The following is a 21,165-nucleotide window of genomic DNA, read 5'->3' as shown; positions in this document are numbered from 1 at the left end:
GCAGATTGTTGTTATTAATTGCAGAATTTCGCAAGAGATTCGAGGTTATTTATGGGGCTTTTATGCACAGAAATCAAGGCTGATATATAAGGTTGTTTATGCACAGAAATTGAGGCAGAAGTTTTTTGTGTTCTCGTCATTCTCGGACGGAACAAATTCAGGCCCTATTGTTCTGTAATTTCATTTTCAAATTTCTCTCTCAAACTGAATAAGAAAAACACTCTTGCTAGTTTCTCCCTTCAGGGTTTCCAAGGTGCATATTGTGTCATTTTTGTGTGTGTGGTTCTATTAAATTTTTTGCTGCAAATCTAGTTAAAGGTTCTGTGTATTTAATTTTTAAGTACATGTATGTGTGAACACTTGATGAAAAATAAATCAGCTGCAAAATCTTCAAGAACTTGACATTCTGAATCCATCATGAAATTTTTATTTAGAAATCACTCCAAGGAACTTACAGTGAGACTAAATTAGGTAGATCTCCAAATTCTCGAGGAATAGGACCTGATAATTGGTTGAAAGAAAGGTCTCTGCATTGAAAAAAAGAACACAATGTTACTATTTTCTTCAAATGACTAGAGCATACTAAATAGACATGTAGAAAGAACACACGCATATCATTAATTTGTAGGCTATAAACTGGTGTAGAGGACTTACATATCCATGATATTTATTAGGTTTCCGAATTTCGCTGGGATAAAACCACTCAAATTATTTCCACTTAAGTTCCTTGCAATCATAATCCAATAGAGAGCACAAAATAAATATAACTCTCATCCATAAAGCATTACTCATGGCTTACTAATATAGAATTTTTTTCAATAATTAAAACTTACAATTTAAGAAGATGTTCTGAAGCTCTATCAACTCCCAAGATAGGTCCAGAAATGTTATTGTTAGAAAGGTCCCTAAATATTCATATCAAATCACATATCAGTCAAAATACATGTGATCCCTTTAGAGAAATTATGTTTCTACATATAATTTAAGAGCATCCTTGAAAGTTTAACTAGTATAGTAGAATAACTTACAATGTGTCTAGACTCATAAGTTTGAGCGCTACGTGAATCATTCCATAGATATTGTTTGAGGAAAGATCCCTGTAAAGCCGCAACATAATGTACTAGTCACTATGAAATTTCGTAATTCTATTCAATGATTCCTTGTGCAATAGGTAATTCCATTGAGTATGGCCTATGAACACTTACAAATATGTTAGTCTTTCAAGTTTTTGAAATTCAAGAGGAATAGTTCCATTTAGATTGTTGCTGTTCACCTTGCTACAAAAGACAAGTGAATAAATAAACTCAATATTATTAGATAGTTTCAGACAATGTTCCATAATTTCTTCAGTGTTCTTAAAGGTTATACCACTTACAAGTGATTAAGAGCAATGCATGAACTAATGTTTTCTGGAATCAAACCTTCAAGTTGATTTCTGGATAGATCCCTGCCCCAAAAAAAATGGTTACTCAATATTGTTAAATACTTATAGCAAGAAACCACAATATATCAATGAATAATGTTAGTGTATAATTAGGTTTTGAAATTTTTGATCATTTTTGTGTCCACTTTTTCACAAATGTATAGACACAAACTTACAAATGAATCAAGTTTTCCAACTTCCCCATCTCAGGTGGAATTTGTCCTGTAAGTTGATTACCATGTAGATGCCTGCATAACCATATGAGCATGGCTATTTCTTATCATGCAAATACAAATTATGTTACATATTAGAACACACAACAAAAGATGTAATTTAAATCCTTACAGGGACTCGAGACTTTTCATGTTTCCCAATTCTGGTGGAATAGATCCTGTGAGATTATTACCAGACAAATCCCTGAGAAATACAAAGGAAAGAACAAGAAAATCAGTGTCCTGGGAATTGACTATGAAAGCAGTTTATGTTCCAAATGTAATGACTATAATGGACTCATAGTGTAAAGTTCAATGATTAATTATGTAAGTAACTCACAAATGTAGAGTTTCATCCAAGTTGCCTAGGATAGGAGGAATTGTTCCAGTAAGATAATTATCACACAAATTCCTGTAATACGTAATAAATATAAATGTGTAAGAGCACTAAACATAAACCATCATTATATAATCAATTTTTGGTAATGCAAACCATTCATCAATGAAAGAATATAGATTCTACATAAAACTTACAATGCCAATATCCAAAAGTATTCTACATTTTTATTGAGCTAGGCTTGGATACATTTTTAGCGTAGAGAGGTTATTTATGAATGGATTAGAAGAAACTCTGGACAAGCTAAGATCCTACAAAAAATATACTCACAGAACAAGAAGAAGCCGCATGAGACCAACTGCTTCAGGAATCCTTCCTGTCAGCTTGTTTCCATGTAGTGCCCTATGAAAACCACCTCAAAATTAAGCTATGGGAACTAACACAAACAAAAAATAATACCATGGATCAAATAGTACAAACATACAACTAATTACAATTCCTGGGTAACCTACATGATCTCATATCCTTAGTTATTTAACAAAAAATATCGATACTTATTCATTTTGATTATAACATTATTCCACAAGAAACAAGATGGATCAATAACAACATGGGATACTAGAATTTAGTTACTCCTACAAATATATACACTTACAAAGTTTGCAACTGTGGAAATTGATTGTTGAAAGGAATCTCTCCTGTAAGTTGATTGTGTGACAAGTCCCTAATAAGAACACCAGCCGCAATCCAACAAGAAATGATTGAGTTACAAGTATGCACCATAAGGGTCTTCCATCAAAACATACATATCGACCCATTTGTTCATTTATAGACTTCTTAGGGAACCAAAAAACGTACAAAACTAATAAACTTCTACAATCACCAATATTATCAGGGATCATCCCTGTCAAGTTGTTCCTCCCCACATCACTGCATAATAGAAATCAAAGTCTTTAAAGATCAGAAACATTTGAGCTACAACCAAGAATCATTTATGCAAAATCCCTTAATGCACTAAAACTATTGCATCAAGATAGCATTTTAAAAAGAAATGTTCTAAAAAAATCATATCTACTCTAGAAGACAAATGCATTGTGACTTACAACAACTGCAATCTTGTCAATTGACACATGTCAGGAGAGAGAGTTCCAACTAGTAAGTTTTGTTGCAACACACTGAAAATCATAAGAAAATGCTTAGTGAGAAAGAAGCTCCAAATTTATTTTGCATAGGAAAGAATAATATTGATTAACTTGAAATCTTCCTCAAAAACTATTGAATCAATAATAAGGAAAGGATGAGATGATTTGATTAAAAGAGAACAATAGTGATGCACTCATAAGGGATTCAGATTCTTACATAACTTCCAAAACTTCATTCCAGTAGATGCTCCTAGGGATCTTCCCACTTAATTGATTTTGTGCCAAGTTCCTTAACACAATACAAAAGCATTGTTAAATGAAAATGTCTCCATACTTTATACATCCTATACAGTTTTGAAGTAAAAAGTAGCAAGGAGAGTAGAATTGAAACTAGCACTCCCCCCATCTCACCAACTTCTTGAGTTTGGAAGCTTGGTTAGCATCTTGTATCTCATGAAAAAATATTGTTTCTTTTACATAATATTTACCATTTTCCTTGAGAGCAAATAATAAATTTATCTTAAACTAGAGACTTTGAGTGTTGGGATAAGATGAAATTTGTTAACCAACTTCTAGTGGATGTTTCAATTTTTGCTTCACATATACATGGTGCACACAAAAAATAAAAACACAAAATACATTGAGAGAATAATAAATGTAATTCATCAAATAGTATGTCGTGACAATACATCAAGTGAGCCCAAAATGGGATAGCTAGTGTGTTACATCATATTTTGTATGGGGTGTCTAATGACCAATTTCATGACACTTAACAAGACGACACTTACGGAATCTCTATGCACCAATTGCAGATCATGGGCATTATCATGTTGCACATATTATTCATTTCCATTCACATCCCCTTATCCACTTACATTTTTCCACTTAGCACATTCCCTTAGGTGGGACACTCCACTGGGTGGTCCACGTGCATTTTTTATTGGTATTGTTCACACCTTGTTGAAAGCTAAGTGACTTGAGCTAATTTTCCCTACCTTTGGAATTTTTTGCACACTTCCCTAGAGTGCACTATCTATTATGGGGAATATTTTATGGTTATCTAACTTGGTCAATGTCAACTTAATGCACATTCTCATATGGATTACTGTTTTAAGATGGATGTTGAGCCTTGGAGACCATTTTTTGGACCAATATGCTATTTTTGGAGTTTTAGAGGACACAATACTAAGTGAGTGTATTCTATTATTTGATTGAATGGTTTCAATCATTTGGAAGCTTCCTCCTAGGGTGCCCCTCTAGTGGAAATTATTTTATCATTTTTGTTGGATAAAGGACTCTTGGGGTGCACTTGATCTCTCTTGGAGCTCTCATGTGGATAGATATAATACTGTTTGAAGACTAATTCATGTCAATGTCACATTATTTATTGTTTGACACAAAAAAATTGATCACTATGATGTGATTATTTTATTGTAAGGTGGCAAATCCTAGAACTCTGTAAACTAGAGGCTCTCCTTGTAATGGTTGTTGAACGAGTGATCATATTTTGAAGCAACAAATTTTTTCTTATGTGCATATCCTTAAATCTATTGCTTTTCATGTTGTGTAAAGCTTGTATATGAGTGAATTACTGGAGATTGAAGATTGATTTGCAAGTAGCGAGCTAAGCAAAGGCCATCCAATTAAGAAGACTACTTCAAGTGGTGAAGATCATTTAGGTGTGAAATTTTTATCTAGTTTCTTGTCACTTGTTTATTTTCTATTATGTTCTTGTTCCTTTTAAACCAATAATAAGTAGAACAAGGAGAATATAAGCATGAATAACGAGGGTGAGCTTTGAAATTATCATCTTAGGAGTTATTTCCTGACATTTCTATACTTTATTTTTCAGCCAAGTAGGGTTAGTGTAGCATGCACTTAGGTAGCTTTGAAATGAACATGGTTCATTTACTAAGAAATATATAACATAAGAAGGATAGACAACTGAAATTCATGAAGGACAAAATACATAACCATAATGAATATGTTATGATCAATGATATACAAAAAACTTCGTGATGGTATATATACACATTGATGGCTCATAAGGAGAAAGGTTATGTTAAGTTGTGACCCCTAGTAAATATCATTAGTAGTAGTATATTTGCTATTTTATTTATATATTTTTTATGTTTTATTGTATTTTCCATCCCTTCAAATATGCTTTGTCCTCAAAGGATTTTATGGAAAAGCTTGATGTCTTTGTTTAGGTTCATAATACCTTCTCCTGATTATCTATTCTTGAAGTTGTGATGTTTGATGATATGAGACGATATGAGTTACAAGCATTAGGCATAATTATCTTATTGCAAAAGGGTCAAACCACCCTAATTCAACTTTTTGCAAAATTGTGGTAACTACTTCTCTGATTTGGGAAATGATAAGATTCCATGTTTGAACTTCTCTTCAATATGGTAGGATCTTCCCTTCGCTTCTCATATTGATTTCGTCTACTAAGTAATACAATGATTTTTATAATTAGGATGACAATAAGGCATCTTTATATTTGGTTTCTTGTTTTTGGAACCTTCATCTCTAGAAGTTTCTCTAGCATTTATTCTTGTGACTTATTTTCACCTTTTAACTTCTTAATATGTGTGATCAAATTTTAACTATGATTCTTTAGGCAAGAAATTTCTTCATTTTTATTAGTGATAACCTTTACACCTTTGAGACATCATTAAAGTATTTTGATGAGGGAGTTTTTAAATCTAATCTTTTGTAATTTTTTTATTGTTATATTCTTTTTCTTGTAGCGAAATATCCAAAAAAAATCTGATCATATGAAAATATCCAACGCTTCCATCTAGGATGAAGTAAGAATTATGTCAAATTCATTTTTTATATAGATTTAACATTGAATTGGACTATGAATTTGTAGTCAGCTAAGTCACCTAACACGGGGATTCGGGATTCGACGAATACGGGGATTCGAGTGTCGGATACGAACACATTGACCCCCCGGAACAGGACACGTTCGGATACGTTATATATATATATATATATATATATATATATATATATATATATATATATATATATATATATATATATATATATATATATATATATATATATATATATATTAAAAATTAGATATTTCTTACACAAATGCTCATTCATGATACAAATTCATTGATTCAAGCATAGATCTTCATCTAGATATAAGTTTTACAAAGTAACATTATGGATACAAAATTACAAATACAATTTTGACATAAATGATAAATGATAAATGATAAATTATAAATTTATAATACATATTCAATTCATCAATGATCCAAAAGGAGAAAGACAAGATAGTAAGATAAAGATATTATAGTTTTCTTATTAAGTCATCAAAATCAAAATGTGTTACTGTTTACATAGGTAGTGCAATGCTAATGGCAAAGAGAAATAGCAAATACAAAGCAACTACAAGTCTACAAGCATACAAGCCTCAAGGAAGTAGGTAGCTCATGGCTTATGAGTCATCAATCCTCATAGTCATCAACAAAATCAGCATCATTGTCCTCATCATCATGGTCACCACTGCTCTCCTCTGCTGCATTCTCCTCCTATGTATCCAAAGTCATCTCTACATCTACTCGTGTGGAGGATCACCCCTCTATAGTATCACCATCATCAAATTTGACAGGATCTAGCACTTACCTGTTGCTTGAATCTCCTTGCAAATGCTCCCACACCCTTTGCTCCTTGCTACCAAACACCCACAATAAACCCACAACAAACTAAAAAAGTGAATGTGCAAATAGAATGGGGAAATACGTCTTTATAGCATTGCACAAGTTCTTGATTTCCGGATTCGAAGTGTCTTGATCGGGACAGGTTTCGGATTTGAAGTGTCCCAATCGGACACGAAGTGTCCTGATCGGACACGATGTGTCCCGATTTTCAGACATGAATCCATCCGAATCGTGTCCGATTTGCCAGATTCAGGACAAGTAGGGCCTAGGGGACGAATCCGGTTTCATAGGTAGTCAGCAATTATTAATATATAGTAACCCCTTAATTTCATATTGTTCATCTCTAAAATTTATTTTCCTTTTGATCATTGATCTAGATTGGAACATTATACTTTTTGTCATCCATCTCGAGTAGTTTCAGCGGTGGGACCTAGTTTGGAGAATTGGGATTAGAAACCGTCTAGAGCCAATTTGAGGCTTTAAATGACCAAATGACCTTTTTGGGATAAACTTTGATACTTAAGCATCACACACCTTGGCGTTATTCCACACTCGAAGACCTTTGCAACAGTGCAAGAATTGCCTCAATCAAAGTTCAAACACAAAAATTATGCCTCATAGAAGTTGACCTTGGATTTGAGAGATCTGTGGTTTTTATCTTTTGAAATGATCGGAGAATCCACAGTAGAATTATTTTCGAACCAACGTTTCGAATCCCAAGTGGGATCCATCATCAGGGTAGAAGAATGATGATAAAAGAAGAGCAAACAGGAAGAATAAATACTAAGGAGGAAAAATTCAAATGGAAGAACAACAGTCGGCTAGAACCCTAAATTTTATGAAAAATTAATTTTTATTTCATATTAAATGTTATATATTATTAATAATTATCATTTAAAATAAAATAAATTAATATAATAATAACTTAAACATTAATTAATATAATGTTAATAGGATAATGATCAACTATTTTAATTTATAAATAAACCAAATTAATAAATTAAATATATTTAATAAATTTATTAAATAAATATAAGTTATTATAATTATATAAATTTATTTAATTAATGTATTAAATAAATAAATATAATTGATTATATTAAATAAATATTATTAATTAATTAATATATAAAATTAATATTTTTAATATAATATCTACTTTGGGTAATCCATGATTATTTATTACAAAATAATTATTATTGATTTATATATTAGCCATTTTATTAAGATATAAATGAATATATTAATAAGTAATTATATTTCATTGTCAATAAAATCAAATATTTATTAATTTGGTTTATTTATAAATTAAAATAGTTGATCATTATCCTATTAACATTATATTAATTAATGTTTAAGTTATTATTATATTAATTTATTTTATTTTAAATGATAATTATTAATAATATATAACATTTAATATGAAATAAAAATTAATTTTTCATAAAATTTAGGGTTCTAGCCGACTGTTGTTCTTCCATTTGAATTTTTCCTCCTTAGTATTTATTCTTCCTGTTTGCTCTTCTTTTATCATCATTCTTCTACCCTGATGATGGATCCCACTTGGGATTCGAAACGTTGGTTCGAAAATAATTCTACTGTGGATTCTCCGATCATTTCAGAAGTTGACCTATCATGATTTAACACCATACTTTGAGAGAATGACATGTCATCCCCCATTTCTCATGCAAAAGGGGCTAGCCAAATGGGCCTTATGAATAATTCTCTAGAAGGGTTGAGTTGTAACTCATATTAAGGGTTGAATGTGTCAAATTTAACCCTTAGTTGGCTATCGAAATGTGCTATAATTGGGCCACTGGGACGAAAATGGGTTTAATTCTATTCTAGTGCATTTTTTTCCATAGTAGAGCAGAGAAACTGAGAGTGGATAGAGAGAGATAGAGAGAGCAGAACAAAGATGGTTTTTGTTTTGTAGTAACCTAGTGGCCACAGGTCTCACTCCTTTGTATTTTCATCAATTCCATTTAGAAAAAAATAGAGTAAAGCAACCTCACCTTCTAGCTAGGTTTCCTCCAAAAGGGTTTCCCAAGTCATATATGGTGGAGTGGTCATTGTGACTGGTGTGTGTTCGTTTTTCACTATTCTCTATTTTTCTCATTTTATCTATTGCATGCATAAGCAAAGAAAACAATAAATTAATAAATCTAGAAATCTAAGAAAAATTAACCCTCATAGTATAGATTTCATATTTTAATCCATTTTTCTTAAGATCCATTATGACGAACTATCAAGTGAAATATCCACTATTAGTTTACAAATAATATTAGTATCAGAGTAGGTAACTTTGGATAGTTTATGGGAAGTTGCAAGGGATGCAGATTGATTTAAGCAGACAAACATAACAAATCAATTTTTAATAAACCTCAAGATCTAACAAAGGATAGATTCACAAGGTTGGGGACCAAATCACAAATATCAGACGAAATATGAACCTCCTTAAAGTGGCTCAAGCAAACAAGCTTGGAATCAAAGAAGACAAAAGTTCCAACTCGGAAGTTAGATCAGAGCAAAAATCAAGGGATCAATAAGAAACAAAGGACTCTAAAAAAGAATTCGAAAAAGAACATCCCAATTTGAGTGTATGAACCATTCACAGTCCTTGCTCAAGATGGAAATGTAGGTCGACATCAAGCCATATCAAGGTGAGGTTGATACTTTGAAATTAAATCATTGGTTGTAGCAATTAGAGGTTTATTTAAGTGTTTGCCACATACAAGAGGAACAAAAAATTTTGTTTTCCCGTTTGAAACTTGAGGGCCATGCCCTAGCCTGGTGGCAGAGCCACGCAAAAACCTTGAGGCTAGAGAGGGATCCTTCAGTGACTACGTAGGAGGATTTTAAAAATCTCATAAAATACCAATTCTACCCTATTGGGTATATAGAGGAATAGTGGATATGGTGGCATTACCTCAGGCATAGACAGGCGTCAAGTGTACTAGAGTACACCACAGAAATCAGGAAGATAGCAATAATGTTGGATTTCTCTCCGAAGAACCCCGACATACTCCTCAAGTATCTAGGGATTCAACATAGTCATTTGCAAAAGCAAATGATGTTGTACAAACCCAGAACAGTGGATGAGCCTTATGTACAAGCACAATCCCTAGAAAATATTGGCCATAAGAAAAGGCAGTCAAGTGGTTCAAAGCAAAAGGAACACCAAGAAGCTTCCAAAGAAGGGAAGAAGAAATGAAACGGGGGGAGAACAAGAAGACAACAACCATAGCACATCAATGCAAAGATCCTAGGAACCACTGCAACCACTATAACATCGATGATCACAAAGAGGTGAAATGTTGAAAACTACATCTAGATTTCAACCCTAAGAACTGAAAGAATGATGTGAGGAAGAAAATGGAAAGATCCTAGGAACCACTGCAACCACTATAACATCGATGATCACAAAGAGGTGCAATGTTGAAAACTACATCTAGATTTCAACCCTGAGAACTGAAAGAATGATGTGAGGAAGAAAATGGCCAAAAATTCAAGAAATCGGGTGGAAAGCAACTTAGAGATGGATGAAAAGATTGTCTACGCATCAATGTAGAAGGGGATGAGTTTGAGTAGTGATCCGCATTGGATCATTATATTGTTTGTCATCCATCTCAATGCATTCGGAGTGGAAAAAGAGGAATCAACTCATGGGACCATTTTTGCATGTGGAACCCAGTTTTGCAAAATGGGGTCTGAAACCTTCTGGGAAAGTTTTGAGGCATCAAACAACGTGTTTTGGGGGTAGAAATTTTCCGCTTTAGCGCAACACCTTCATTTTATTCTATCCACAAAGATCTTTCCAACGGTGCAAAAGCGCGTCAATCAAAGTCTATATGCAAAATTTATGCCACTCAGAAGCCGACCTTCCTGTTTTAACACCTATAGTTCAGGAGGATGTCGCATCAACGCCCATTATTCATGGAAAAGGGGCTAGCCACGTGTTTTTGATGTAAAAGACTCTAGAAGAGTCTATATTGTAACTCTAATTAAGAGTTGATGTAGTCAAAATTAACTACTAGTAGGTTATCGGGTTGTGTTATAAGTTATAACCAAGCCGCTAGGAGGAAGAGGCTTTCCATTCTTTCAAGAGCATTTTGTTCCATAGCTGAGCAAAGATAGCCCGAAGAGATAGGAGGTAGAGCACACAGAGAGGATTTGTGCACTGTAGCAGCCCACGGGCCACAGGCATTACTCCTTTGTACCTGCAGCCTTATTTTCCAGACAAAGAAAGAGAGTGAAGCGGCCTCACCTTCCAATTAGGTTTTCTCCCGAAAGGATTTCCCAGAGCATATCTTGTGTCTTATGTGTGTGTCAGCTTATTTTGTCATTCTCTACTTTCCTGCATAATTTCTATTTGCATGCATGCACTAATTACAATTAAATATGAAAATATAGAATTTTAATAAAATTGTAATAGTGTAAAAATTCAGTGTTTTAATAAATTATTGTCAAATTTGTTGTGATGAATTGTCCAATGGAATATCTACAACAATTTATGGATCGAGTAGCCTTCAATAAAAAGAATAGAAGGAGATGACCAAATTCTTTCATATAAAGAAACAAGTCAATAAGACAAAAATTGATCCTTTGTTCGGCTAAGGATGATAGGTGAATCTCATAGTGGTAGATCTAGTTAACAAACTTGGACTGGAGGTTCATGACCATCCTAGCCCATATCCATTGGGATGGGTCAACAAGGAGGAAAATATAATGGGAACTAGATAATGCAAAATCAAATTTTCTATCATTGCTAATTGTTGGCAATGTTGGCATTGATGTCAAAGGGTCACGAGTCATGATGATCCAGGCTTTCCATGGGAATGACCTTTAGACCCTGCATTATTTCTCCTTTTGGCATGAGCGAAGAATGCAGTGGGGTTGCTTCTATTAGAAGGCATTTCTTGCTCCACCATTCTTGTTTCTTATTGAATGCATCCTGACATCAATTCTTCAAACCCTGGAATTCGATCATTGTTGAGGACGGTGGTTCTAAATACATATCACTCAGGTGGGAGTCCTCCAAGGGTGGTGAGAGTAAGTTTCCTGTCAAGAATGATTTATCCAATCGAGAGTAGATCATTCTTGATCTCAGTAATCCTCAAGAAATAGGATTGAATATCCTCATTCTTGCCCTTCTTAATATCCTTCAACTTATTCTAAAGAAATAGAATTTGATTAGCATTACTAACCTTAAACATGCCGACCAACCAGTTGTAGATCTCCCTGGAGGTCTTCAATTCAGAGATGTAGGCCACCAAATGCTTGTCAATGGAATCCCTGATAATCTTCTTTTCCTTGACTTCAACCCTATTGTACTCGGTCTTCGCAGCAGTCAGTGCATTTGAAGTAGGTTCAGGGATTTTACCCAGCACACAGTCCATCACTTCTTTTTCTTCCAAGGTCAAATCAAAATACATCTTCCATCCATGATAGTCAGTTTTATCATGGAGCTTGTCTTCAACCGAGAAGTAGGATGAGGAACCCATTGAACCTTTTGCCCTTGTCCAACTGTCTTTGGTGATTGCTCTTTCACTCTCGCTTGGGCTTTGTCTTCACCTCAACTCTGTTTCCATGTTAATTTTAGGCAACAATGGTATGTTCTATGCTTTAGAGCAATTTTACTTCAATTTCTTTATTAGCCCAGCATCAATATTCAGATTAGCAATCACATCAACATGATAGTAAAATGCAGATAGAACATAAACATAAATAGTAAAAGACAAGCCAAGACAAGAGGACACAAGATGTGGCACCAGCCAGGGACAAATCCCAATGTGGGGAAACCCTTGATCAAATCTTCGTTTAGTCTTCAATAGTTCAGCAGAGAGAGAGTACAATTTACAAATCTGATAATTTATAACTGCAGCAAAAGAGCCCTAACCAGAAAAATCAACGCTGGTCAAAACGCAGATTTGACCCTCAACAAATTGGTCAACTTCAGTCAACTTCGGCCTCCAAACAACAAGATGAATCAACCCTCAAAACATCCCAAAAACAACCCAGTCAAAATCTGGTCAAATAGCCCACCTGCGGTCAGCCCTAGCTGCAGTCAACGTTGGTCAATAGTCAACGTTTAGCCTTAGTTTCTGTGCCCAAAAATGTGGCCTACTCAAACAGAGATAGCCCTCACAAAAACGCAGTCAAAGGAGGTCAACGCATGCTGGCCAACACTTGGTCAAATTGTCCAGAAATTCGGTCTCTTGAAATTTTGGCCTCCTAAAATTTCGCTCTCTTGAAATTTTGGCCTCCTGCAATTTTGTCCTAAAATTTCAGACGTGTGGAGATAGAGGCCCAAAAATCCATACCCAATCGATGGGAGAGAGAGAGAAGTGTGTCCAAATGAGGCTAAGTCACCTTCTATTTTTATGCAACGTTGAGGATGAATAGGCGTGACAGTTGGGCTTCTCAGCCTACATAAGTTTGTTGGTCAACCTTGACAATTTGACCATAAACAAAATAAAATCATAACTTCATTTGTACATGTTAGAATCAGATAATCTTTAGGTCAATCCTACACCTCTCGGAGAGAGGAATCCAAGAAAAATATTAGCTGTCATAAATAAGATGACCCATGTGGAGTTTGGCCCTAGTTGTCAATTTTAACAATGTTTCTTGCGAAGAAGACAAGGATTAAAAGGACGAAGATCAAAGCAAAATACTTGCTTGCTTGTGCAATCAAGGAGACCGAACTCTAGAAGATTCTCTGAGGTATATTTCTCTGTGGAAGAATGTCAAATTCCCATGGAAGAGTACGAAGGTCTAAGGCATAAGTTCTGAGGTTACATCTGAATTTTTGAGGCTAATGTAGAGGTCAAATCTCAACCCTCTTGAGACATTGTCTTTGTGGCATATCTCTGTGGTACAGTGTGAGGTCTGAGGTAGATTTGTTAGACGTGTTTCGGCCCTCTTAAAGTCCTTATCTCTATTATACATATTTGTGGCATAATGTGAATTTTGAGGCAGACTTAGAGGACATTTCTAAACCTTGTTGTAGATCTTCTATAGACAGAATTGTGGAGGGTTCACTTGGTCCTTGATGGTTGGTCATTGTTACCCACCATTTTGTGGGTGACACCTATAGGAGAAAATTTTCTCCTAGATGGTCCTCAGTCAGCAGCCAACAACACCTTGCAACCACCAGATAGCTCGACGTGCCATTTCTCCGCCACCTGAGCCGGCCATGTGGTCCCTCGCCCATCTGTTATGATTGTATGTTTGAAGGTGGGCTTGCCAAACCCGAAGGTATGACTTTTCATTGTGTAGTCGAGTACGTTTGTTTAATTGTCATGTATACTTTTGGGCATGGATTAGTGGGGGGAATCAGTGGAAAGAGTGGGTTAGGCCTGTACTCATGTATCCTCTGCCCAATTTGATGGTAAACCTTGCATCCTGTTAGCGCTTGAAATTTCACCTCAGGCTGAGAAAGGCAAACCTCAAGGCAACATCAAACCATTCAGCCTCGTAGCTAGCCCTACGGGGTAGGAGAAGGCTCTCTCCAGTCAATCTCGGTAGATCTTCAAATGGATGAGATGACCAATACGGTAACACTGATATTAGGCTAGTAAACTGATTAGAAAGGTTGATTTGGAGTTTTTAGGGTTTTTGGTGGCAAATTGAGGAAAGTGCAATTTTGGGTGCGGGGATTGGACACAGTTTCTGCAGGGGGTTCCTTGGGGCGAGGTAGGAGACAGTATTGATGCCTTTAGTTGAGGTGGATGATCAGGAATGAAAGATGAGGAGCTAAAGAGAGCAAACAATGACTTTGAATTCTCTTTAGACAGTAGAAAACATAGAAATTAAACAAACTTAAAAGCAGAGCATGGCAGGCATGAATTCTTACTTTAACACTTCATTTGTTTAATATGCAGAAGTAAAGAAAGGAGATGAATCACATAAACACACTTACAAGTACATTAAGAAACACACCATCAACACATGAGTCCACAAGAATCCCAAAGAGGACTGCAAAACCCTGGTCTTCCTTAGCCAAAAATTGCAGAGATACAAGTGAAAAATACAATGATAGCTTCTCCCTCAAGAGTCCAACCATGAAAATGAGCAAGAAAGTACATAATATAGATGATCTAACCTCTTTCCCTGCCTCCATGGGTCGAGCTCACTATCCTAGGAGCTGTTTCAACCACTTCTAAACTAAGCACTACAATCTAGGCAGTCAAAACAACTTGCCTCTATAAGCTAGGAAACCAATCCATTCATTAAATATTTACCCTTTACATGAATGAATCTTCTAGAAGTGTTAAACAAGAGTAAAAGTGTCTTAGAGTTACAATAATTACATCAAAGATAATCATCTTCCACCCCAAAAAGTCAAACTGGGTCAAAACTGCGTTTTCTGGGCTGTACAATGCAATCTAGCAAAAACTGCCTGACGGGACGCGCGCCCCTGCCTGACGGGTCACGCGCCTTTGGAGCGATGTTTGAGGCACTTGCAGATGTCCAAATTGAGCAAAAGTGGGCTTGTTGGAAAGGTCGGTGAGTCTACTTTCCAACCCAACTGGAATTTGTGAATTTGGAGTTCATTTTCCATGTCAAAAATCAAATCTCCCAAGACTGCTTTTTGCAATTCAAAAAAGTGGCAGAAAGTCATTTTTTGGTAGTTTTTTGACTTTTTGGGGGACCAAAACTGCACAAAATCTCAAGTCCATCCATGAGCATATGTAACTTTGCATGAAAAATCTAGAAATGCTGAGTTTTCGCCAAAAGGAGTTGCCATGATGAAGGGTCGCGCGCTGGGTGAGACCCGTTAATGGGAAAAACCTGTAAATTGCCAAAAATTGCCAAAATTCACCCAAAATTCTCAAAATTTTTTGGGATTTGTGCTCTGGCTGAGCTAATTAGTGCCTTGATCTTTGAGGAAAGCCTCAGCCAAGATGCGGAGTGGATTGGTCTTCTTTTTCCGTCTAAGAGCCTCGGACAACCGCCTTTGAAACATTTTCATCTTGGCCTTGCACACATGCATTCTTGCCCAGTAATGATTCTTCATGTTTCTCAACATTTTCTTCTCTTGTTGGCCTTAGCCAACAGCCTCTCTAAGTGTGCACTCTCCTGGATGAGCATGGACTCTTGGTCAATGGGCAATGGATCACCGGGTCTTCTTCGGTTCAAGACTCGGTCACTACGAATCCTCCACAACTCATCAAGTGCCTGCTCATCTTCCAGTTGTTTGTTGCGCTGCTCAAGGTAGGTGATGGTCCATTGTACTCCCTCTAATCTCCTCTGCAAGGCATCATTTTCAGCTCTGAGATGCTGAATGACCTCCTTTGCCTCTTGGCTAGGAGAACTCGCCTCAAGGTCAACAAACTCAATGTTGGGAACTCCTGATGGACCCTCATCAATCATGGGCTGTTTGCCCCTCTCTGGTACCTGTGCTGGTGAAGAAAGCGAGGTCCCTTCCACCTGATGTGGAGATAACACTCGCTGAGCCGATGATGAAGGCGAGACCCTTTCCACCTGCTGTGGAGATAGTACTCGCCTAGCTGCTGCAAATAAGGCCCTCGGGCCTTTCTGATAAGTGACCTGAGGTGAGGAACTAACATGTCGAGTGACCGGAATATCAGGCTGCTGAGATGGTCCTCCCTCCTCCTGAATGACCTCAGGATGTGGCTGGGGTGGTGCTGTGAAAAACTCACGGGAAATGAACTCCTCCCATAAGATGCCCTGCTGAGCCAACTGATGCAAGACTACGAGCTGAATCAAACCATAATGACATAGGCTCCTGTACTGCTGGGCAGGGCTCTTCCTCTGCATGACGGAGACCATCCTCTCAATGTTCTGATAAAAGAAGACCGGGATGTTCATCATCCTCACTCGGGTGAAGTGCATCAAGAGGCGAATGTGATATGAGTATACCTGGGAAAATCTGCCCTCACAGGTGAAATAAAGCATAATGAGTCTCATCATGGGGGCATACTGACTCCGGAGGAACCTGAAAGGAAACACACCGGCCAAATGTCTCATGAATGGTGGCTGGACAAAAGGCTCAAAGTGAACTGTATCCAATACCTTCCGCTTATTCCAAATTTCCCCGACATTTGGAATCCCTGTAGCCTGTGCAATGATCTCGGGTGTCAAAATGAAATCCACCCCAGCAAGGTTTACATGTCCCTCATGCAAGTGCAAGACAAAGAGGCGGGCCAACTCTCGGTGATGTTGAATCCGAGAGATCCTCTCACAAAACTCATAACAGGACATGTACTGAAAGCAAGAAACTGCCAAAGGACAAGCTTGTAGACCTGCCAAAGAAGTAGGCTCCTCTCTCCTGTGATGGCCACCTTTTCCACCTCTATGTGGCCTCCTCTGTACCTCAACCTCTGGAGATGATGAATGGTCATCACTCTGCTCATATGTTTCAGTGTCTGACATGTTTGACGAGAAGAATGGACAAAATGTACTGCTGTTTCTGCTTGTAAAAGTGCTGAACTCTATGCTGTTTCAAGGGGACAATGACATGAGGGAAATGTTAGGGGAGGGACCTTTTGCACAAGGAATTGGGAATATATGAATAACAGGGAATTTAGGGAATACATTGCAAACAAATATTTGCATATATACAGGCATACATGTACATAACAAGGATATAGGGAATCATTTACAAAATTACTGCATATAGGAATACATGTATAAACAGTGAACATAAGGGAATACATGTATGTAACAAGGGGACATTTGAAAACTTATTTACAAAACCTTTCACATTTTCACCAAGAAATTTTTATGTTTATAGCATGCATATGGTGAAGCAAGAGTAGGGTTTGAGTTTTTGATACTTTGGGAGGGGGTAGGGTTTGTATTTTTGGTGATTAGGGAGAGGGGAGGGTTTTTCAATTATTTACAACATAGCATGGAGAAAATGGATATGAATGCAAATATGAGTAAAAAGGGAAGGAGGGAGACAATTTACAAAGGGAAATACCTTGAAACAACACAAACCCTAGCACATTTAAACATTAACAATGCAGCCATATAGTGTTTTTTCACTTGCATGATTTGAGGTTAAAACACAAGCATGAGGGCTTACATTCATAACCAATCACCAAAATGATGTGTAAAGAGCCTACCTTGAACAAATTCGATGACTTGGAGGAAGATTGAACAAGTTTGAAAGGAGATTGCAGAGAACAGGTTGACGGGTCGCGCGCCCCTCCCAACGGGTCATGCGCGCTTGACGGGTCGCGCCCGTTCAAAAATACACTGCAGAAAATGCGCTGACGGGTCGCGCGCCTGGCTTGACGGGTCGCGCGCCTGTCCTGAGCCCAAATTCAACCAGCTTTTTGCCCAAAACGCTTGATGTTTGCTCACTCTCTCTCAACCATGCTTTGGATGCACAATGAGACTAATAGGAGGGAAATTGAACTTTTATAAACTCCATTTGAAAAAATTTAATGCTCAAACCCACTTTCTAAAGTTTACCTTTGACACTTTATAAAACTGACTTTTTGGCTTCCTTTTGTCCTGAAATGGACTCTTTTAGTGCTTTTTCTTGATTCTTTTTGCAGGTAGATCATCTGAGGGATCTTGGCAAGGGGACCAGTGTTACTGCTGCCCTTTTGAAGACTTTTTGGAATTTCATCATTTTTACAAAAAATTAAAATGACCTTGGCTTTAAAAACAAAGATTTTAAATCCAAGGTAAAAATGAACTGTACAAGATAAAACTATCAAAGAAACATCTTTACAATCCTCCCTCTGGCTTGCTGAGCACTTATGAACTTTCAGAGACATGACCTTGCAGAGATAAATGACCAAAACCCTAGACCTAGGAATTTGACTTCAAGACAAAACAAGACAAGCTTTGAAAGAGCTTAATGACTGATATGACCTGATTCAGCAATGCCAAGAGGGGTACAAAGACACCAGCTCCTCCATCAGGGTTATGGCATGCCTAATGGAATGCAAAACATGACAGTGATGGGACACCTACCTATGCAAATGCAAAGAGTTTTGATCACCGATGGAGGGCTCAAGACCGACTCTAACATTGGCTCCAATGGGGATGGTAGCTCCTTGGAGGTACCAAGAACTTTAGACCTCTGGGAGAGCAGACCAGTGCTTTATTAACATTGGGCAATGGAGTCAACTTTACACATGTGACCAAATTTGGACAATTTTATTTGACTTTGACATTTGATTGAAATTTTAAACTAACTTTGACACTAACTTGACTCACTTTATGCAGAAAATTGACTGACTAACACAACTTTCAAAAAATTCACACGAACTAATCACCATTTTCAGAATTATAGCCTTCACCTCGGGCCCCAAACTGAAGATGAGAGATCAGTTTCACACTTGCTGCAGAATGAAAGTAAAATGGTAATTACAATGAGAGTGATTAGAGCAGAAAATGCTCAAGCATGATACCTTTTGAGCAGCCAGCCATTCACCGACCCACAGGGACAATCATCACCGTTCATTTCTTTGAGAAGGAAGGCATTTGGACCACGGTATGCTGCAATTTTGTATGGACCTTTCCACAAGTTGTCGAACTTACTGTTATAGACATTTTTGTGCCTCGCAGCATGGAGCATGAAATGTCAATAATTACAGGGATCCTCAGTCCCTAAACATGTTGTTCTTACCCCTAGAGGAACAAGGTCAGCAAACCACAGCACTTCCTATCAGTTCTCCACCTAAAAACACTCAAAAACAGGCTATTTTTGGATCATGTCAGCTGCTCCACTGAGCATCTGCGCTGAATGTCAACTGCTCCTCCTTGTACCTGCGCTGAAAGTCAAAACCAATGAAGGCTACCTGCGCTGGGCGAGATTGGCCAAGTGGCACAGTCATTCTGCAAGGTGTCAACTGCCCAGGAAGCTTCCAAACTGACACTTGGTTCAAGGAATTCGCCCTATGATGAGTAAGAGGTACTTGATCTCCATGTGGAAGCAAGGATCTCCAAGTGGACTCAAGAACTGAAGTTTAACTGAAGAGGGAGAGGACACAAGGCAGCTTTAGGTCAGTCTCAAGCTGACTCATCCTTTCTCCAAATCTCCTATATATAGAGCTCTTCTATGAGGTCTAGAGAGGCTGGAATTTTGTGCAAAGCAAGGAAGTGCTGTTGGTTTACAGTTAGAGCTATTGGGTGATTGCTTTTATAGAGGGGAAGAGGAGATTTCTTGCTGCTGGGGAGGTGCTGCTGGATTGGAGCCATTTATGGTTGTAACCTTCTCAGAACCTTTTTCTTCTATCAATAAAGCTTTTGATGTTCTCCTATATACTTGTATTGCAATGATGTATTGTTTTTATCTGTATATTTGATTCATTCTAATCCATGCATCAGTTATGAGTACATGTTTCTTGTAGTTTCCCTCTCTTGTTTTTGCAGGATCTTTGTGTAGCTGGGCCGGCAAAGGGAGCAAGGAGCTGGGAACAAGAGGCAAAGAGAGAAGACAGGATCGACAAAAGCGAAAGACATCGGTTGGTCAATCTTTTCTTCCTTCTCTGTACTTTCATAAAGGAAAAATATCAAAGCTTTACTTTCAGTTGTTGCTAAGGAACTATCACCCTTAGAGTAGGGATAGGGTCATTTCGAGTCGGATACTTTTCCCCACAACACTTACCATGTTTCCCTTTGTCTTCATTTCGGGCATCCCATCTCAAAACAACATCGTCTATCTGAAAATCATCCTGCTTTGCTTTTCTGTCATAGATCTTCTTGATGCGCTCTTGCAACTTCAAGGAATTTTGATGAACTTCCTCTCGTGTCTGCTGTAAATGAATCATTTGATTGATCCGTCGTTGCATAGGATCCTCCTCGCCACCAGCTTCCTGAAGCAACTTTGCTACCGGTATACTAAGTGAAGTAGGAAAAACTGCATCTATTCCATAGACCAACTCAAAGGGTGACATACCAATGGATTTCTTCTGACTTACCCGATCAGCGCATAATGCATTTACTAACTTTTTGTGCCAGCTTTTCTTATTGATTTCCAGCAATTTCTTTATAATATTTACTAGAGATTTGTTTGAAGATTCGGCCAGCCCATTTCCTTACGGATGGTGTTCGGTTGAATGCCCCAAGCTGATGTTATATTTGTAGCAAAAATCAACCATTTTCTTTGATTTAAACGCTGCTGCATTATCTGTAATTAACTTGTGTGGACAGCCGAAACATGACAAGATATTATTCTCAAGAAAAGAAATAATTACCGAATCTGTAGCCTGCCGAGTAGGAATGGCTTCAATCCACTTTGTGAAGAAACCTATGGCGGTCAAGATCCATCGATGCTACCCGGAAGATGCTGGGTGGATTTCGCCAATAAAATCCAAACCCCACTGCTGAAATGGTGCATTGATTTCTATGGGCTTGAGAGGCAACGGCTGTAATT

General features: G+C 37.2%; 1 protein-coding gene across 1 annotated transcript in view; it reads right to left on the bottom strand.

Moving 5' to 3' along the window:
- The window catches only part of LOC149202504 (uncharacterized), a 208,654-nt gene that overhangs the window by 49,085 nt on the left and 138,404 nt on the right, over positions 1–21,165 (bottom strand). The window contains exons 8-21 of the mRNA XM_089403179.1: positions 3,332–3,403; positions 3,076–3,147; positions 2,831–2,902; positions 2,628–2,696; positions 2,303–2,374; positions 1,976–2,047; positions 1,769–1,840; positions 1,600–1,671; positions 1,376–1,447; positions 1,206–1,277; positions 1,029–1,097; positions 834–905; positions 655–726; positions 456–527 (exon numbers count right to left, since the gene is read on the bottom strand). Of these exons, the coding sequence (XP_089259305.1) occupies positions 456–527; positions 655–726; positions 834–905; positions 1,029–1,097; positions 1,206–1,277; positions 1,376–1,447; positions 1,600–1,671; positions 1,769–1,840; positions 1,976–2,047; positions 2,303–2,374; positions 2,628–2,696; positions 2,831–2,902; positions 3,076–3,147; positions 3,332–3,403 (1,002 nt within the window). The remainder of the gene's footprint in view (positions 1–455; positions 528–654; positions 727–833; positions 906–1,028; positions 1,098–1,205; positions 1,278–1,375; positions 1,448–1,599; positions 1,672–1,768; positions 1,841–1,975; positions 2,048–2,302; positions 2,375–2,627; positions 2,697–2,830; positions 2,903–3,075; positions 3,148–3,331; positions 3,404–21,165) is intronic.

The sequence above is a fragment of the Pinus tabuliformis genome, chromosome 2_1 (genome assembly GCF_031772625.1).
Source record: "Pinus tabuliformis cultivar Carrire ecotype Pingquan chromosome 2_1, CPIR1, whole genome shotgun sequence".
Classification (NCBI taxonomy): Eukaryota; Viridiplantae; Streptophyta; class Pinopsida; order Pinales; family Pinaceae; genus Pinus; species Pinus tabuliformis.
Note: the sequence above shows the minus strand (reverse complement) of the source record. Positions and strands in the feature narration are given on the sequence as shown.